At 38.7% G+C, this 19,457-nt stretch overlaps 1 protein-coding gene across 1 annotated transcript; it reads left to right on the top strand.

Annotated features, from left to right (window-relative positions):
- The first annotated feature begins 2,452 nt into the window (after positions 1 to 2,452).
- Positions 2,453 to 17,766, top strand: znf318 (zinc finger protein 318). Its single transcript, XM_034018020.3, is given in 11 exon segments — positions 2,453 to 2,973; positions 4,837 to 4,970; positions 5,804 to 6,449; positions 6,556 to 8,340; positions 8,772 to 8,871; positions 9,056 to 9,366; positions 11,745 to 11,936; positions 12,576 to 12,617; positions 12,620 to 12,677; positions 13,297 to 13,415; positions 13,887 to 17,766. Coding segments are annotated over 11 exon segments (6,057 nt in total). The 5' UTR covers positions 2,453 to 2,679; the 3' UTR covers positions 16,263 to 17,766.
- Positions 17,767 to 19,457: the final 1,691 nt, after the last annotated feature.

The raw sequence follows: 19,457 nt of genomic DNA on the forward strand, positions 1-19,457 counted from the left end.
GTTCTGCACCGTCTGAACACAGCGTGCACCGAACACTGCTTGCACTTTGTACACTGCTTGTACACCGTGAGCTGTAATATACATAGCACCGTGCAATCAAGCAATGATTGCACTGTGTGCACCCAGGGCCGTATTAAGGAACCGCCCTACGGTGCCCAGGCCAAGGGCCCCCAGAAAACTAGGGGCCCCATAATTATGACCTTACATATTCAATTTTCCATGTGTTTTATTTATAGAGCCTTACCATGTGTATATCACTGTAAGAGCAGCAAATACTGTTCACAATTTAAAATTTTTATTTAAAAACACTTGACACACCCCTCCCTTGAAAATGGTTTGAGTGTTTTTGACACGAGACCTGGCTGTTTTTAGCGGAACGGCAGTGAGCTTGAACCACAGTATGTAAATGAATGTACTACCACTGTATGCTTGCGCACACTAGTGTTATTAAACTACTGCTGATATGCTAATAAGTAAATCATGGATTTGGCTTCCAACCGTCACCACTCAAGTGGGGGATGCTAAACGGAAACAAAAAAAAAAGAAATGTTTAAAAGCAGCAGCTTTAGTCCAAAAAATTACAAAGCTTAGCGTGTTTTTTTTTTTTTTAAAAAAAAAACAGACAAGTCCCTACAAGACAGCTGTGAAGTGGCTGGAATAAAATGACAAGGAGCAAGATGGCCTGTCTGGAGCTGGTAATGTTAAGAAATTGCAGGTAGAAGAAAATGTGGTAGAAATACACCAGCCTCTTCTACATCTACACTACATTCAAAGCTGCTCAACAAAAGGTGCATTGACACCACTGACCAAGTTCCTACAGATCCTGCACTGTGGAGAAAATGTAATGTTTTTTGTTGCTAAAGGTTCGGCTGTGTGTAGAAATGCGGATGTAGAAAACTTCATGGCTTCTGAGCGGATGATTGCAGAGAAGAGAAGAATGTTTTCTGAAGATCTTTTTTCATGTTGCCTGCACAACGGTGAAGTTGAAGTACTGCTTTGCGTGTAAGCTTTTCTCCTTTAGATCACATGCTTTTACAGAAGGATTTAGAGATTGGAAACATCCTGAGGGACTCTCTGAGCACAAGAAGGGTACATTTTAGCCGATTGATCATTCATTCTGTGGGGGAGGAATCGATATTGTGTGTTAACATGTATTTTATGTAACATTTGTGTTGAAATGCTTTGGCAACATTGGATCACTCCTGTCATGCTAATAAAGCAAGTTTGAATTTGAGCTTATAACGGTGGTCACGGGTAAGCCTGACATTATTGTGCCTTACAGATCCACACACGATTTAAATACAGTGTATCAATTCAGAGTTTAAGTGTGATTAAATGTATCGCGCACGTTAAGCTCACTACTTTACGTGCGCGCTAACTCCAATTTTAGCGCCCTTTCGTAAATAAGGCCCTTTGTGTGCTACGCCATAACGTGTTTTAAACTCTGTGTGTATTTCAACTGTCCAGCCACTGGCAGGGTTTTTACTGTAACTTAGTTAACATAATCAGTGTGTGTTTACTATTAAGAGCTCTTCAAATAACACACACACACAAATAAGCGGTGTGTGTGTGTGTGTGTGTATATATATGTATGTATATGTGTATATATATATATATATATATATATATATATATATATATATAAGCGCAAAGAGCCTATATATATTAGATCAAAGAGCTAGCTGCCCAACGTTGGATATGGGAGCCTGTGTTTGAATCAAAACATTGGAGGTATTTATAGGTTTTTGACGGCATGACAACTACTTGTTATTGTTTACATTCAAATCCATGATTTATTCTTACATGATGTAATGGTGTTCTATATATTCTGACATCATTTTTACTTCTATCTTAGAATCTGTATTAATTCTAATTAACATTACTTTATATAAACTTATATTTATATTATCATGCAATGCTGGCTCTGAGGATCAGTCTTGATTTGGCCTCCCCAGCGCACCAGTATGCACAGCTTTTGAATGAATTTTGTTTATTTATTGAAGTTAATTAGTTCATTCTTTTCTGTTAGCCCCGCTGGCATAATCGTGTTCAGTCTACTTATCCATTTACTTTCTTTTATTCTTCTATATGTCGCATTGTCTAATTTGAGCTGTTCTAATACTACAAACCATTCATAATTTATGTCATGTCCTTGACTGGTGAAGTGCTGTACTATTGGTTTATTCATTTTTTTTATTTCTAATTAATGAAAGGTGGTTCTGAATTATTTTATATAAAGTTGTTCAAGTCCCTCCAACATATTTGATTTCATCACATTTTTCACAGGCTATTCCATAAACAACATTGCTATTTTTACAGTCGGTATTAGTTTTTAGTGGATATGTGGTCTTATGTTTAATTATTTTTTACTTTTGTCCATGTATTTACACACTTTACTGGTGCACATGTTCGTAGAACCTATTTTGTCAATTATTATTTTATGTTTACTGTTGACCAACTCCTGGTTGGTTTTAGTTGTCCACTGTTAGTTACGCCATTTTCATTTTTTCAATGGAGTAAACAGGAGCGTGAATGAAGTGGTCGGCGTAATCAAACAGCTAACATATAATTACCAAACGTACACCAACATTTTCAACAAAACGGCAGTTTGTTAAGGATTTAAAAAAATATACAGTTTTCCAATTCAAATTATTTTGCCTCGTTTCACTGCAGGCCGCAATGTTCCGCGGACGGCCGCACCGGGGAGGCAAGGAGAGAGGAGGGGGGCATCCACGGCATTACACACCTCGGGGTCCGCCGGGCTCCTCGCCACCTCGACACTCGCCTCCGCCGGGGGGATACCGGGACGAGCGGGATGACAGGGAACGTCACCACTTCTCTGGGTACCGGGAAAAGCCTGATGGCTACCGACGCTCACCTGCAGAGAGGAGGTATCCCTCCCCGGGCAGGGGCAGTAACCGAGGACCGGTGATCGAGTACCGTGGGCCTCCACAAAGGGATCATCCAGATCGGGTAAATAGGATGTTTTTTAATTATCGATATTTGCACAGAATAAGATACGAGTTTATTATTACTGTTTAAACAGGTGATTTTATTGGGTTTTCAGAACAATATCCCCAACAACTTATTATGTACGTTCTAGAATACGAAAGAAAAGACAAACTAGAGCTAAATATTTAAAATATATAACCTAAACTTACAGTAAATGCACAGAATGCTAAAATCAACAATCATTTTAGTAAATAATCTTCCCCGTTTTTTGAGCATGATCTTCAGTTATACTGTTAATGAATGGTAGAAAGCACGCTTTCTGTAGGTTATCTGTCAATCTACGTGATTGTATTAAATATTAGATAAGGCTGACGGACGCTAATATGAAGATTTTTTCAAACACCTTAATTTACATAAATGCATTCCTATTAGTTAGGGCCTGGGCGTTTCTTAAGTTTTTTTCCCCTCATTTATTTATTTTTACTGGTGAATGTTGTCCTAGTTAAATTGAGATATTTCTCCAAGTGCAGTGCCAATGATACCTCCAATTTTAAAACTGCTTCTAAAGTCTCGCTACTGGTTCTAAAAATTCAGAGGGTGATTTGAGCTATTTCACATCCCTTTTTAAATGGTAGTCATGACTGTTTATACATACCAAATGTTATTCAAAATGTACATTAAAGAAGTGACCAAGGTTGCAAATAATCGCAAGTTTTAAATAAGAGAGGTAGGCATTTATTTTAGTATTTACCAAAAGGGGGCTATTCCACCCTGCTATAAATAAAGGCATGTATATTCCACCCAAAGAAGACTAATGCAAGACTATTCAATGTCTGACTGTTGTCCTCATGAAAACTTTTAAAATGTCATATTAAGAAATAAAAATAAGTCTGGTATACATCAGAAACCATAACAACAAATACTGTACATATTTACAACTATGCCAGTACAAGCATATTATTAGGAGACTGATTGGGCTCAAGGGTGGAATAGAGCAGGGGTTCCCAAACTTTCTCATCTCAAGGCCCCCCAAAACATTCTGAATAGTGTCTGAGACCCCCCACCCAATCAATCTGTATTATTATTATTATTATTATTATTATTATTATTTAGTCATTAGCAGACATCTTTATCATGATTATTAAGTAATTTAGCTGCAGACACCTTTATCCATTGCAACTTGCATTTGTTTTAAAACTTACATATAATGTACTACATATACATTACAAGGGTAACAACATCACTACAAAAAATACACTTAGCAACACATTGGCTCACTGCGTGAGAGAGACATGTGGTAACAGATGAATCAAATGAGACATGATGAGTGGCAGGATGCTGCTCGTGCTCGAAGATTTAAGTTCTTCATGTAAAAGTGGAAACATTTCTGTCACTCCTTCATTAAGTTTATTTTCACAGAGAGCAATTCTTTTTAGTGAATGCTTTAACTTTGTCTTGCATATTTAATACGGTAACGTAACAGCCTTAGATGCTTTGCTTCAGAGCATTTAACTGTCAAATATATCCGACAAGTACGCTAGTTTCAGAATCCATGTAGGATTTTCAAAACAACTTGCGAGTTATCTATTCTCTGTTGATAAGAACTGTTTCTGGCTCTTATCAGCCTTAAATAACCATTTGACTTATTATGCATTATACCAGCAGCCCATAAGGACCTTTATATGTATCGTGATATATAACATATTGTTACTGTTAACCCCTGTTTAAACATTAGTACTGTTACACCCCTGTTTCTCTGCAGAAATTGTTATAGTGTTATTTTTGTATATCTCCAGAAGTGATGGACAATGACTATGAAATATAGAAAACGTCGGCACACAAATTATTGCAGAGAAAATGAATTCCTGTTTATTCTACTTGCAGAGACTGTCTCCATCTCCACCGCATTCTGGCATCCCACTTGATCACAGTTTGATAATCACTGTTGGGAATGAACGGAGCCATAGTGTCTCACCAGACCACAGGAGAGTTGACCCTCCAATCAATCACAGATACAGGTAAAACAGATCAAAATGGTTTAAATTAATATCCTGTTGATACTAACAGAATTATTTACTCATTATGCAGTTATTCTTTGTCCTAAGATGCATGCATGAATAGATAATTCTAATGGTAACACACATAAGTAATGCAGTCAGCTGTACATGAGTTTTCAAACATTACCAACCAGACCTGGGGTCAATGACAATTGCAATTTGCAATTAATTGTAATTACAATGTCATTGTAGTTGAACCTTGGCATGCCTGTGGAATTGTAATTGTAATTATACCATATAATTGATCAATTGCAGTGCAAAAAAGTTATATAATCTGTTTCTGTATTTGCAACAGTGATTACTGCTTGGTTGTTCAGAATAAATAAAGTAAACATGGTAATGTGTAGCTATTTGTTACTTTTTAGTGTAATTGTAATTATAATTAATTATAATGTACCCCTGAGCAAGGTACTTTACCTAGATTTCTCCAGTAAAAACCCAACTGTATGAATGGGTAATTGTATGTAAAAAAAATAAAAAAAAATAATGTGATATCTTGTAACAATTGTAAGTCGCCCTGGATAAGGGCGTCTGCTAAGAAATAAATAATAATAATAATTGCAATTACTGCTGCTTAATTGTAACTGCAGTTGAATAAAATATTGTTGTAATTGTAATTTCAGCAAACAATGCAGCTGTAATTATAATTATACCCTGGTCTGTTCTCAACACTAGTGTATGTATAGTGAAGTAAATTCTTCCCATTTGCATGTGTGTTTTTTTTTTTTTTTTTACGGGAACTGTAAGGTTGGAATTTTCCTTGTAGTTCGGGTAGTGTCCTTTTGTTATTCCAGGGATGATCTAGAGGAAGACTACAGCAGAAATCCTCTACCCCAAAGAAAATTTTCTTCTTCGCATGACCGGGAAGAACATGACTTCCACGGGGGGAGCCCACATTACCCTCACAGGCGAGAGGAGGGACCTGGGGGAAGCAGCAGAGAAAGAGAAAAGTTCCATAAGCTCCACTACCTGCCCATGGAAGCCAAGAGACCCAAGTATGACATGGAGCCTGAGGGCAGGGGTTACAGCTCAGAGAGGTCCCGTCGGCCTGAGCGCACTGTGGAGAGGGGCCGCAGAAGCCGCAGCAGAGGCAAGAGCAGGGGCCGAAGCAGAAGTCGCAGCAGGGACAAGAGTAGGGGCCGGAGCCGCAGTGCCAGCCCACTCAAAGGCCGTTTAAAAAATGACACCAGCGAAGGTTTCCGGGAGCTGGCGCAGGCCCGCAAGAGAAAGGAGAAGGAGGAGCTGGAGAGGCTGGAGCGGGCGGTCGCTCAGCGGGAGATGGGTGGAACTAAAGGTTATGGAATCCCTGGGCTGCCTAGCCGGTCGACCGAGGCCGCTGAGTTCAGGCAGCAGCGAGTCGATGAAGTGCCACCAATGCCTAAAAAGTCTATTCTTAAGAAACGCGTTGAGCCTGAAATGGATCCTGCCGACAGCATTCAGGTGAGAAGCACTGCTTAAGAAGTTTTTTATATATAAAATATGCGTGCATAGCCTTTAGGTTTTGAAACTGTTTTTTTTTTTTGTTTTTTTTTTAATAATTTTATAGAGCAGTGACTACTCCAGCGGAGCCCCTGGAGTGCAGCGAAGCAGCAGTTTATCTGCAGAGGCTGAGCGTTTCCTCAACACTCTCAACAGAGGCATGGATTCTGAGCTATTTTCTTCTCTGCTAAGAGAAGCAAGAGAGGAGACTTATGCCAAAGAGACAAAAGGGAAGCTTACTGAAGGTTCATTCCTCTATGATGAGCATTATGAGGAATCCTTTAAGAAAGCAGAGCCAGAGAAGCCTGTGGAGAGCGCTGGTGAATTCCTCCTGCCACACGAGAGGGTCAGTCAGGATGGCAGTGGGTTTTCCAGAATTTTAGGAATGATGGGTGAGTTCCCCAGCCCACAGGAAAAGCCAAGAAGTTCTCCAGATATTGAAGATGAAGAAAAATTCCTCTATGGAGAAGAGGAAGATGAGAGGTCAGAGGCTCAGGTGCAAGCTGGACTGGCCCGGCAACAGAGCCAGCCAGGTCATTCTGGAATTGTCCACCGTCAGCAGAGCCATCCAGGGATGGACCACCAGCTACAGAACAAGTCTGTGGTCGGCAAGCAACACAGCAAGACAGCCATTAGTGAGCGTCAAGTGAGCCAGGCTGCAGCTAGCCGCCATCAAGAAAACCAGCCTGGGATTTTGCATCGCCAGAACCAATCTGGGATTGTCCAGCAGAAGGAGAACCAGTCTGAGATTAGTCACCAGCAATTGATTCATCCTAGGATTCCACGCCATCAGCTTAGCCAGCCTGGAATTGGACAGCATCAAGAAAGCAAGTCAGGGATTGGTCATCATCAACAGAGTCACACAATAACTGGCCATCCTCAAGAGAGTCAGCCACACAGTGTGCACAGTCAGCAGAGCCATCCTATGTCAGTCCATGGTCCATGTGGGACATCCCAAGAAGACCTGGATACCTCTCCAGTGGAAGCAGAAGAGATTCAGGATTCTCAAGAGTACGAAAAGATTCAAACTCTGCTAAAAACAATTGGTCTAGATATGGGGGTGGCTGAAATCGGCAAGCTGGCTGCACGGACTCAGGAGCGCTTGCATGGGAAGAAACCACCAGGAGGGTCTTCTTGTTACTCTGATGGAGAAAGAGGACGCAGGGTATCAGCAGGCAGAAACTGGGAGAACCAGCGCAGCCACAGCCATACCAAGTCTCCTGAGTCTGATTACAACCAGTCAATCTCTCCATCCCCTACTAGACGAGCCTCTCACAGTGAAAATCTTTCTTCCTTCACATCAGAGTACAGTGTTAAACAGCATGAAAAAAAGGGATGGGAAATCCCTGTTTTAGGGGAAAATGTCAAGCCGGCTCCAATATCATCTGCCTCTGTCCCCCCTACAACTGCCCAACCTAATGCCTCTTTACCTCACACACCTACTTACTCAATGCCATCATACTCTCACTACCAACCTCCACTAGCCACACCAAACTTTCCCCCGCCTGGCTATGATCAGTACGGAAATTACATGCCTTACATGTCCACGGGTTGGCCAATGTACGCTCCTCCATCACAGGAGCCTCAACCGGGACCCCAACAAGGTGTTCCGTCTGGCCACCTGCCCATCGAAGAACAGCATGTGACATCTTCGAGGCCCTATCTCAGAGTCATCGAAACGGTGTCCCTCAGTCAGACACAAGTAAAACCCAAGAAAGAAGAGTCTGCTCTTGTCCAAGTACCAATGACAGATAGACTGGAAAATAATTCATCCAACCGCATTGTGTTAACGGGACAAAAAAAACAACGGAGAGAATCTGAAGAGAAAAATAAGGCCAATGAGAAGCAAAAGGTATGCCTTCTTGAAGTACAGTGCGATAGTTTGTGTGTGAACAGAATTTTATATCCCTACATACATTATCTTTGCTAAAAGGGTGGGAAAGTGTGCCTACTACATGGCATGGTAGTATGAAGGCTTAAACTAATGTTTTACTGTGATGTGCTTTATAAACTATTGCACTTAGTTTGCCTTTAATTCAGGACACCAGTATCGGGAATTATATTAATGCATTGAATGGCTATTTTGACGAGACCACTCTGTTTAATAGAATGTCTTTTAATTCCCATTTTATATATTTTGTACCTTTTCAGTTAGACGTTTTGTTGGCTCTGAACTTCTGTGTTCAGACCAGGGAGTCCCTGTTTTTCTTTTCTTTTTTTTTTTTTTAAACTATAAATTAAAAGTTAGTTTTCTCATTGCGGCTGACAATCTGGCTCATGTAGGTTATAGAAGAAAGGGTGGCTTTGAAGAAAGAAAAAGAGGTCCGTTTGAAAAGAAAGGACCATCTCATGAAGGAACTGGAGAGATTGCGAAAGCAGCAAGGTAATGTTAATTTTTCATGAACACTTAAAGCCCAATCATTTAACAGTAGCATTTTTTTTTATCTGCTGGAAACTACATATTTCTGTTTTTTTTCGCGATATTATTTTTCTTTTCGCTAAAGTGCACAACCTTTATTTACCTGGTCCAGAGCTAACTGTCTCTCTCTTACTTAACGCGTTTCAAGGAGAGCTTCTGCGAAAGAAGCGCAGGGAGAAGGACGGTCACAAGGACCCTTTGCTGGTGGAGGTGAGCCGACTTCAGGAGGAAGTCATGCAGCAAATCTCTGTGATCCGTAAGGAGAACGAAGCAGCCGAGAAGAAGCAAGCAGAGCTGGACAAGGTGGCTCAGATCTTGGGCCTGTACATTTCTGACAAACAGAAAAAAACTCCCAAGGATATTAGAGAGACCCCTCCAGAGAAAAGAAACGAGAAACCAAAGAGCCCCGAAAAGTCCTTCCCCTCCTCCTCCTCCTCCTCCAACGCCTCCTTGTCTAAGGTATTAGTGTGGCATATGCCAGATTTGCGAGTAGGGTACTGGTAAAATTGTTTATTTTTTTTTGTTTGTACTGTTATATTTTTGTGGTAAGTTATTTTTAATACCATTTGCAGGACTATATATATATATATATATATATATATATATAATGATTTTTTTGTTTTGAATGCCAGGGTTCTATATTAGGATATGGATATTATTCATGCCTCTGCTTTATTAAAATACTTGTTCTGTTTATTTATATATAATAGTTTAAAAAATATATATTTAAAACTAAATTAGTGTTGTGTCCAGTTTTTCTATTTGAGTACCCACCTCAAACACTGCTGCGTACGAGCAATACTGATTTTTACTTGCCAACTTATTGAGCGTGTCGCTACAATAATCGGACACCATTAATCTAAGCAAACAGTCCTCCTTTTCCGTTACTATTTCAGAGTAGAACTGAAAACCAGTTTACATACAGTCACCTGACAAACCATAAGTTTTAAAATACATTGTTTTAATGATGCCTTCAAACAAGGCAGGTATAAAAAGCAGAATTTCCCAGCCCTGGCCACTGTCTGGTTCACAGTGGTATATTGTACATTACCATTAACCGCCTCTGTAAATAAATACATTTTAAAATATTAAAAGTAAAATATTAAAATGAGCAGTGACGTTTCAATACACCAGTCGAGAAAGCTTTTTTTTTGTTTGTTTTGGTTTTTGTGCAATGTGTTTATATAAGGGAGCGCACGCTTGCAGATATTGGCAGCGTGTTGTAGCTTTTAAATGCATTTTAATTAAACAAAGCAAGCTTCATAAACGCAATGCTTACCGGCTGTTTGTTTAAAATAGCAGAAGCAGTATTCAAACCAAGCTGCTTATCAGCTGTTGGCAATATCAAGAAAGAGCGCAAAGTACCGTGACACAGATGTTAAGAAAGCAGAACCAGGGAGGCAGGGACTTCTAGAGTTAAGAAAGAAGCCATCAGTTGCAGATTACTGTACATTTACCGTTTGTTTTGTATTAAAAATAAATAAATAAATAAAGCTTTGCGTGGAGATGGCTTATTTATAGCAAACAGCATAGCAACACTGTATTTGTAGTCTAATTAATCTCGTTTACGTTTGCTTACTTTTAAAGCAAAAACTGTGCCCATGTTTAAAGCAGTTTGTGTGTTTTTGTTCACTAACCTATTTATGGATGTCTACATGCTTTTTCTATAGATGTTTGCAAATCCAACTTTTTCACATATCCGCCTATACCCCAGTCCACAGGGGGTCGGATATGCGACATTGTACTGTAGAAAAATTAGAGCCCACACCACCCCTTTGCTGAAAAAAAGTGGAAAAGAATGATTTGAACTCAAAGTTTAGGCCTGCAAGAAGGGTTTATTGTGTACCCAATAGACTGTCTGTTGTCTAAAGAAGGAAATGCATTTGGTTTTATGATTTAAAAGTAAATCCGTGTCTCTCTAATTTTCTTTAACGCGTGCAGATATTTACGGCTGGTTTTACAGACCATGATTAGCACTATTCATGGACTACCTAATGTTAATTTAGGTAAGGTTGTCCAAGCTTTGTGCTAATTGAGATCTGTGAAACCATCTGGTAATTGATTAGGTGTTGACATCACCTGCTTCCAGCCACTGAAGGTTTTGGTACAACTACTGTGCTAATTGGGAGCGGTTCTGACTGTCAACTGTCTGGTTTTTATTGAATTTATGTGATTCAATATTCAATTTGATTGAATCATTAATATTTGATAATACAACTGAATCCAGAGATTTAAACTTGCTGGCCAAAATGTAAACTCGTTACTATTTTAAGTTCAGGATCTGTTGATCGTTGTTGTTTTTTGTTGTTTTTTCTCCCCCCCCCCCCCCCCCCCCCCCCCCAAAAAAAAAAAATCCATAAGAATAATAATTTTAAAAAAAAGATAGCCACAACTTAATAGCCTTTACCATGAATTGGTTAAAACTAAATTGTTTCTTTAAATATTATGCGACTGGTTACTGATATGACTGTTAGATACTGTAACTTTCAGTCAAATCTTCATGGCTCTGCTATGGGTATATTTTTCTCTTCCTGAAGCAAGAAAGGAAAAAAAAAAAAAAAAAAAAAACCTAAGTTCAAACACTGATATCACATTAAAATATCAGAAACTTCTTCAGCTGGAACAGAGACCTGCTAAAATGCAAGGTAAGACCATTTTGCAAAATATAATGATTGTGTCTGGGCTTTTTTTTTGTTTGATGAAAAACAAAAGTACATGTGAAAGTTTAACTTGAAAAGAACTTTAAGCCATGGCCCACGAAGGTATTGTTTTCTGATTACGGACGTAATATATCAAACAGATGTTTAACTCTTTGCATGTATTTATTTGTGGTTTAGGAAGGCCCCAGTTTGAAGTCGGCTCCTGGAAAACCCAAGTGTAAAAGCCCAAATCGTTCCCATCCTCCACTGAAGTCTGCAGACCAGTATGAATATTATGATGCTGGTAATCATTGGTGCAAAAACTGCAACACGCTCTGTGGGTCCATGTTTGATTTTTTCACACACATGCACAGCAAAGCGCATAGAAAGGTAGGAAACATTTGCACTTGGACTGTAAACATTAAAAAAGTCATTCAGATCGTTATGCTGTCCGTTTTGAATAATGTTCATTTTACTTTAACTAACTAGCCTTATTCCAGCTAACATTAAATTAACTCTTATTATAATAAGTAAAAGTATCCAGACACCATATTATCAGATGATTTAAATGGTTCTACATTTCAGTAGTGTTTAATACCCCCCCCACTGGTGAGCAAACAAATCCCTGATGTGTCAGCATTCATAACTTTATTTTTTTTTAAATTTATTTTTATTATTCTGCCAAAATGTAGCATTCAGTGATTTTGTTTCAGGTAACTGCTGCAGTTTTGATTGTTCCAGTACAATTTGATATATATTTGTTGTTGTTTTATACGCTGGACACAGGAAGTGGGGTATATTTTTACTTGATTACAAAAGTTAAACTTTACCTACAAACTTGGTAACTTCGGAAACAAATGCTTACATGTTTTATGCCTTTTTCTCAGGTTTACTTTTTACAATGTAGTGGGTTGTTGTGTTTTTTTTTTATTTATTTATTTATTTATTTTTTAAACCCTCTTATTTAATTGTTTTGTACCCTTAAATGTTATAATGTGAGCACATGTGGTCTTATCACTATAAACATAGACACAGGATCCTTATGACAGACCCTGGGCTTCAAAACCTCCCAAAAGGACAACAAACATCAGACTGGAAAAACTGGGGAGAAAATTGTTGTTCCTGCAAAAGGTACTTTTTTTTTTTTTTTTCTTTTGAAGTAAATCTAATATTTGAATTGTTCAAAGTAATGTTATAGGGAACAGATTAAGTTTAAAGTGTGCACATTGAAGGTGAACCTCAATGGATGCTTGTGGTCAGCTAAGCAAACCGTTTGATAGACTTTAAATAAACTTGTCAAGAGAGTGTGCAGTTTGTTATTTAGAACATATGAAAGTTTACGATGAGAGGTGGCCATTCAGCTCATCTAAGCTCATCCGGTTCCTAGTAGCTGCTTGATCTCAGAACTTTGTCAAGTTGGGTGTTATAGGGTCCAAGTGCATCTAGCTTGGCAACATTACTAGGAAGCCCGTTCCATACACTCACCACTCTCTCTGATGTTTGCTAAAATATGATTTATGGAGCTTTCCTGTGTTTCATTATGCATACAGGCGTGCATACGTAAAGTCTCTGTTTTCAATGTTTAGCTTCAGGTCAGTCATCTTGTTTCCTATTGCCTTTAATTATGCTTTGAATTAAAAGTTATTATTTATGTATTATATTGTGATTTGGTTTTATTTACCTTTTTATTTTTATTTATTTTGTTGACTAACTTTATAGATCCTCACTCCCTTTGTAAACTGTTTTACAGGTTCTGAGTTTTTGACCGCTGTCATAGGATTTTACTGCCAGCTATGTGAAGAGTTTTTTGGAGATCAGATCAGTGCTGAAGATCATGTTTCAAATTGTAGTCATAATGAAAAATATAAGGTAATCATAGGTAACGGTTTATCTTCCTTGATCAATGAATGTCGTCATAGGATTTACTTTACCAATGACAAGTTTTTCAAGCATCACGTTTTTTGGGTACAGTAGCAAAAGGAAGTGATTTAAGTTTGTATCTGTTTAATTCTTTTTTTTTTTTGTTTGATTTTATATTGCTCATTTAAAACAGCTTATTTGTACTATTTTACATTCAGTGTCTTAAAGGTGTTGAAATTGCATGTTCCATTGCTTAAAGTCTATAGCATTCCAAGGCTATCACAGACGGAAGACAGTTAGTTACCTCTTCGTTGGTTCTAATGTGAATCCCCTCCTATAATTTAAAAAAAAAAAAGTTGGCTCTGGTTGGTTTTCACAGGGTGTTTGGTAGAACTACATACAAATCAGTTTGTTTGCATTTTCTAAAAAAAAAAAAAAGAAAAAAGTGATTAAGACTTTTTAAATTTTCATCCCTTCTAGAAATACGTTAATGAAAACCCGCTGTATGAACAGAGGAGGAATCTGGACCGTCAAGCAGGTCTGGCGGTAATCATAGACAATAAAGAGCGAAGACAGACAGAGCTGAAAAGGAAAATGGAGGAGGAGCCCAAAGTTCTGAAAGAGGAAGAGAAGAAAGCAAAGTTAGCAGTTAAGAAGGAAAGTGAGGAGCCTGGGAGCCCCATGGAGCTGTGTGAAAAGGCACCCGCACCTCTGAAAGGGGACAGCAACCCAAAGCTTGCGGTGCAGCTTAGGCTGAAAAAAAAACCTGAGGAGTCAGCAAAGAATTCTGCAGACCCTGCCACTTTTGGAAAGTTCTGCTGGAAGAAATCGGACAAGGAAGAGGAGAAAGTGTCAGAACCGACAACAGAAAAGGAAGAACTTGGAGACGGGAGCAAAGATAAGGAGGATGGGAAGGCTCAGTTTGGGAAAACAAAAACCATTGCAATTAAGCTCTCGGGAAAGACGGTTATCCCCCACACCAGTGTATGGATGCCCTTTAGTACTGCCCCTGCTGTGGCAACCCAAGCAAAAATCCGTCCTAACTTGCCTGCCCCAGTTATGCAGCTCAGAAAGACTAGCGCCGCCGGAGTCAATAAACCTGCCCCTTTAAACGCCTTCCTGTCTATAAGACCCGCTGGTACCACTGCCAGCAAACCCCTACCTGTAGTCAAAAATGATCCAAAAAAGAATGTTATGTTGACACCTGATCTTATTTCCAAGGCATTTTGTGGTGAGGAAGTTGTACTTAAAACTCCTCCTGTGGTGGGAGTAAAAACTCCTGCCACCACCACAGTAACAGAAGCAAAAACTCCAGTGGGGGAAGTAAAAAGTCCCACGGAGGCAGAAGTAAAAACTCCAGTGACAAAAATCACTCCTTTAGCTGTGCCTGAAAAGAAAACCCCTTCCATTTCTCATCCAGTTATGCAGATAATGAGTTTTAAATCTGATGTGGCAGCACCTGGTGTGCCAGAAAGTGAACAAAACTTGACCGTACTCGTCCGCCCTCCTCCGCTACATAAGGATCGGGGGGAGTCAACAAAAAAAAACGAGAAACCCAAATCAAACTTGGCTGCGGCCAATGCACAAGATCTCTATGATATTTTTTATAGTAGCGGTGGGAAAGGTACCTCAGACGTCAAAAATGCAAGTAAAAATGAAATAAACGTGGGAAATACTGAGACGCGAGCAAATTGTGGGGAAAGCATTGTATCTTGTAGTACGGAATCGGAGAATAAAAGTAAAACGTCTGACATACTACTTTTTTCTGAAGTTGAAAAAAAGAATGAGAAGCAGGGTATCCAGAAAGAAGAAGATAGTAAAGTTGATCTCAGTAAAGAACTACCTGACAACAAAGCAGCTGGAATCCAAAATGATGTCTTGGCTGGTAATAAAACTGCGGAGACAGGTCTGAGTAAAGATGAAACTGGTAATGTGGATGCTGGCAAAACAAACCAAGAATCCGTGCCAGTAATCTACAGTCCTGGTCAGGATATTTCCAGTAATAACGTAACTGTGTGCAGTGGCATCCCCATTGATGATCCCATCTCTCTGATCACAGTACCCTGGAATAAGGAAATCCGTGGCCGGAAGATTTTGGACAGCCTTGAAACCAGAAATTTAATGTCCTCTAACACAGAGTCACATACCCTTAATACAGAGGAGAATCTCCCAAGTCACTCTTTTCTACACATTTCTAGCATTCCTGAATCTCTTGAGCTAAATACTCCAAGCGATGACCCAGAACCCCTAAAGTTAGAGATTACAGAGGGTGGCATTTCTGTAGATCTTGGCAGTTTTGAAACTCCTGCTTTGAATTTTGAAACCCCTGACTTAAACCTTGATACTTACGACTTTTGTTTTGAAACTGCAGATTTAAATATTCCTGAAACTGAGACGGAGACCGTGACTCAGGAGGTACAAAATGTAGTCGAAAATGCAGAGGCTTTAACTTTGGAGATGCCCAGTAAATGCAGTGATCTAAGCCCTGCAAGGCTGGAAGCCGAATTACATGTGCTGGAGTCTGTAGGTCAAAGTGAAATCAACAGAGAAGAGGAGATGCACAGTATTTCAGGTCATCTGATGTTGGAAGATATTGGCGAGGTGGTTGGGTCATTTGCCTTAGAAACGGATACCCCTGAAACTCCTGAAATAATCTCCTCTCAGGAAGCAGAGCGGCCTGAGGGAGAGATCACTCCTCATACAGCTTTGGAATCTCTTGAAGCCAGTCAGTCGGACAACGTTCTGGAGAAAGAGGCAAAGGAGCAGGTTGCAAGTCTTTCATCTCTGCCTAAAGATGAAGATCTGAAGGATCCAGGTCTCGTAGACAGCATTTCCGATACTGGAAATAATCCATAAAATGTTTTTGTTGTCACGGTTTACTGATATGACATGTATTTAACTTTCTCCACTCTTCTCCAGTTATATGTTTTGCTCAAGTTGTATTTTATCATTTTGTTATTGTTTGTTCTTAAGGCACGCATGTAGATGCATTTCTTTTTTTAAGTTTCTTATTTTCCATTACTATTACCATTCCTGACATCTGTATTTTAAAAGTGGAATTTACAAATAAATGTAAAGGTTACTTGTACTGTATGTCTGTCGGTTCTGAAAAAGTAATGTACATAAATTGCGCTTATTCATGAAAATGTGTGCTTTTTCTGTTAAAAGTAGTGATGGGCACCAATATCAATATTTTGATATATCGATAATTTCCGTATTGCAATATCATCAGATTTTAAATTTTTTTGCTGCATCAATAACTTTTTCGATTGAAAATTGAGCTTTAGGTGAAATAAACATGGTGTATCTAACTACTAAGCTAAACATCAGTTTTCTTGAAGTTTTAACAATAATATAAATTTGCTATGCTGTAATGGATTTATTTTTAAATAGAAAAACAGAATAATTTTTCACCGTAGCGAAACCGGAAATATCCGCCACACACACTCCTTAAATAGTATGGTAAGCTTTTATTGCTAATACTGCTAAAATACTTATGCAGTATAATCAAGTTTATTTTATATTGAGACACAATAAACCCTATACATACCAGTCATTGTCAGCCTCAAAGGCAAAGAAACACCACACACAAGTATTATTTAAGCATTTGATTTCATTGATTGGCATTTAGGTACAAAACGCTGTTTGCATGCTGTATTAAGTTTGGCACTATTGGTCCATCCGTAAGGTGTTAGTTACTTCACTGATATTATGAAGCAAAGGATCACCAAGTTGAATGTAACTATCTGTTAACATTTGTTTATAACATATATAGCGCGGTTGTGTTTCTGTTTCGGAAGAAGTCGATATTATCTATCAAAACATGCTCGGTGTCAATGCCAAATTTCCTATCATTGCCCACCACTAAAAAGGAGACTCAATTTGTGTCCACAAATTTATTTTATGAAAAACATGCTAAAACAGGAAGGACAACATTGGTAAGAAGTGAAAAAGAAAAGCTTGGCATGGAAGGAAGAAACAATTGGTAAGGAAGTGGACTGCGCCATGGACCAAAGGTGATTTTTAAAAAGCATTTAACATGTACATTGTCATGCTGCTGTGATTCAGTAATTGTTGTCTGTTACAGCGTACAATGAAAAGAACTGAAGATATGGGAAAGAAAAAGAAGAGTTTTGAACGACTGGACATTACAGACCAAGTCTTTGCCCATGTGACTTATACATGTGCTAGTTGGCTTGATCACTAGTGTTAAAATGTTGGTTATGCTTGTTTGAAACAACTATTTGTTGTACATTAAATCAAAGTATTAAAAAAATCCTTGATCAGTGTATTCATTATGCTTATTTTCAACGTTACTTTGCCTCTTTCAGGACTTAATATTGAGACATCTAAACTAGAGTTGGAGAACTAATTCCAAGTTGTATAATAGAAATATGTTTAACAGATTGGGTATGGTTAGAAGCATAATGCAGTAAATGAATAAAAACAATTTGCAAAAATGTTCAATTAAGAATTACATGTGTCTCTATTTAAGACCTACATAGACAATAGACCATGTGTTGCCTACACTTGATTTACGCCAGCAAGAGAGAAACAGCTGTAACTATTCAAGCATTTAGAGATGCATCTGGCCACTACTTGTATATCTTGATAATAACATAGTTGCACTTTTAGTCTAATAAATAAAAAGGGAGGGGTATTTTAAAAGAAGTAACCATTTAGATAGTGAAATATAAATAGAACTAGACAATGTCATTGCAGGGTTCAAATATATATGTAGACGTCTTGTTTGCTATATCTCGGGCATACACCCGTTTCTATATTGGAGTTACCACATAACTATAAGCCAGATCGCCCTAATAGAGGCAAATGGTTTGCGAAGAGGGAACAAGCCTCGATTGGCCAAACAGCCTCTTCTCATTCAAACCTTTCTTATATCGAAGTAGTGGCATTCTAGACAGTTTGCTCAGCATTCAAGGTAAGGGTTTTCAGAATGACGTTGGGGATTAGCTCATAGATTTCCAACCTGTGCTAATTACAACTGCATTTTGATAATACGTTTTAGACCCCATTCTCAGGCAGTAAATGTACAGACGTGCTCAAATTTGTTGGTACTCTTACAGTTCATTGAAATAATGCTTCACTTCATTCCTCCTGAAAAGTGATGAAATTAAAAGCTATTTTATCATGTATACTTGCATGCCTTTGGTATGTCATAGAATAAAGCAAAGAAGCTGTGAAAAGAGATGAATTATTGCTTATTCTACAAAGATATTCTAAAATGGCCTGGACACATTTGTTGGTACCCCTTAGAAAAGATAATAAATCATTGGATTATAGTGATATTTCAAACTAATTAGTTTCTTTAATTAGTATTACACATGTCTCCAATCTTGTAATCAGTCATTCAGCCTATTTAAAATAGAGAAAAGTAGTCACTGTGCTGTTTGGTATCATTGTGTGCACCACACTGAACATGGACCAGAGAAAGCAAAGGAGAGAGTTGTCTGAGGAGATCAGAAAGAAAATAATAGACAAGCATGGTAAAGGTAAAGGCTACAAGACCATCTCCAAGCAGCTTGATGTTCCTGTGACAACAGTTGCAAATATTATTAAGAAGTTTAAGGTCCATGGAACTAGCCAACCTCCCTGGGCGCGGCCGCAAGAGGAAAATCGACCCCAGATTGAACAGAAGCATAGTGCGAATGGTAGAAAAAGAACCAAGGATAACTGCCAAAGAGATACAAGCTGAACTTCAAGGTGAAGGTACGTCAGTTTCTGAACGCACCATCCGTCGCTTTTTGAGCGAAAGTGGGCTCCACTTTTGACAGAAAAACATAAAAAAGCCAAACTGGAATTTGCTAAAATGCATATTGACAAGCCACAATCCTTCTGGGAGAATGTCCTTTGGACAGATGAGTCAAAACTGGAGCTTTTTGGCAAGTCACATCAGCTCTATGTTCACAGACAAAAAAAATGAAGCTTTCAAAGAAAAGAACACCATACCTACAGTGAAACATGGAGGAGGCTCGGTTATGTTTTGGGGCTGCTTTGCTGCGCCTGGCACAGGGTGCCTTGAATCTGCAGGGC

Source organism: Acipenser ruthenus, chromosome 6, assembly GCF_902713425.1.
Source record: "Acipenser ruthenus chromosome 6, fAciRut3.2 maternal haplotype, whole genome shotgun sequence".
Taxonomy (NCBI): domain Eukaryota; kingdom Metazoa; phylum Chordata; class Actinopteri; order Acipenseriformes; family Acipenseridae; genus Acipenser; species Acipenser ruthenus.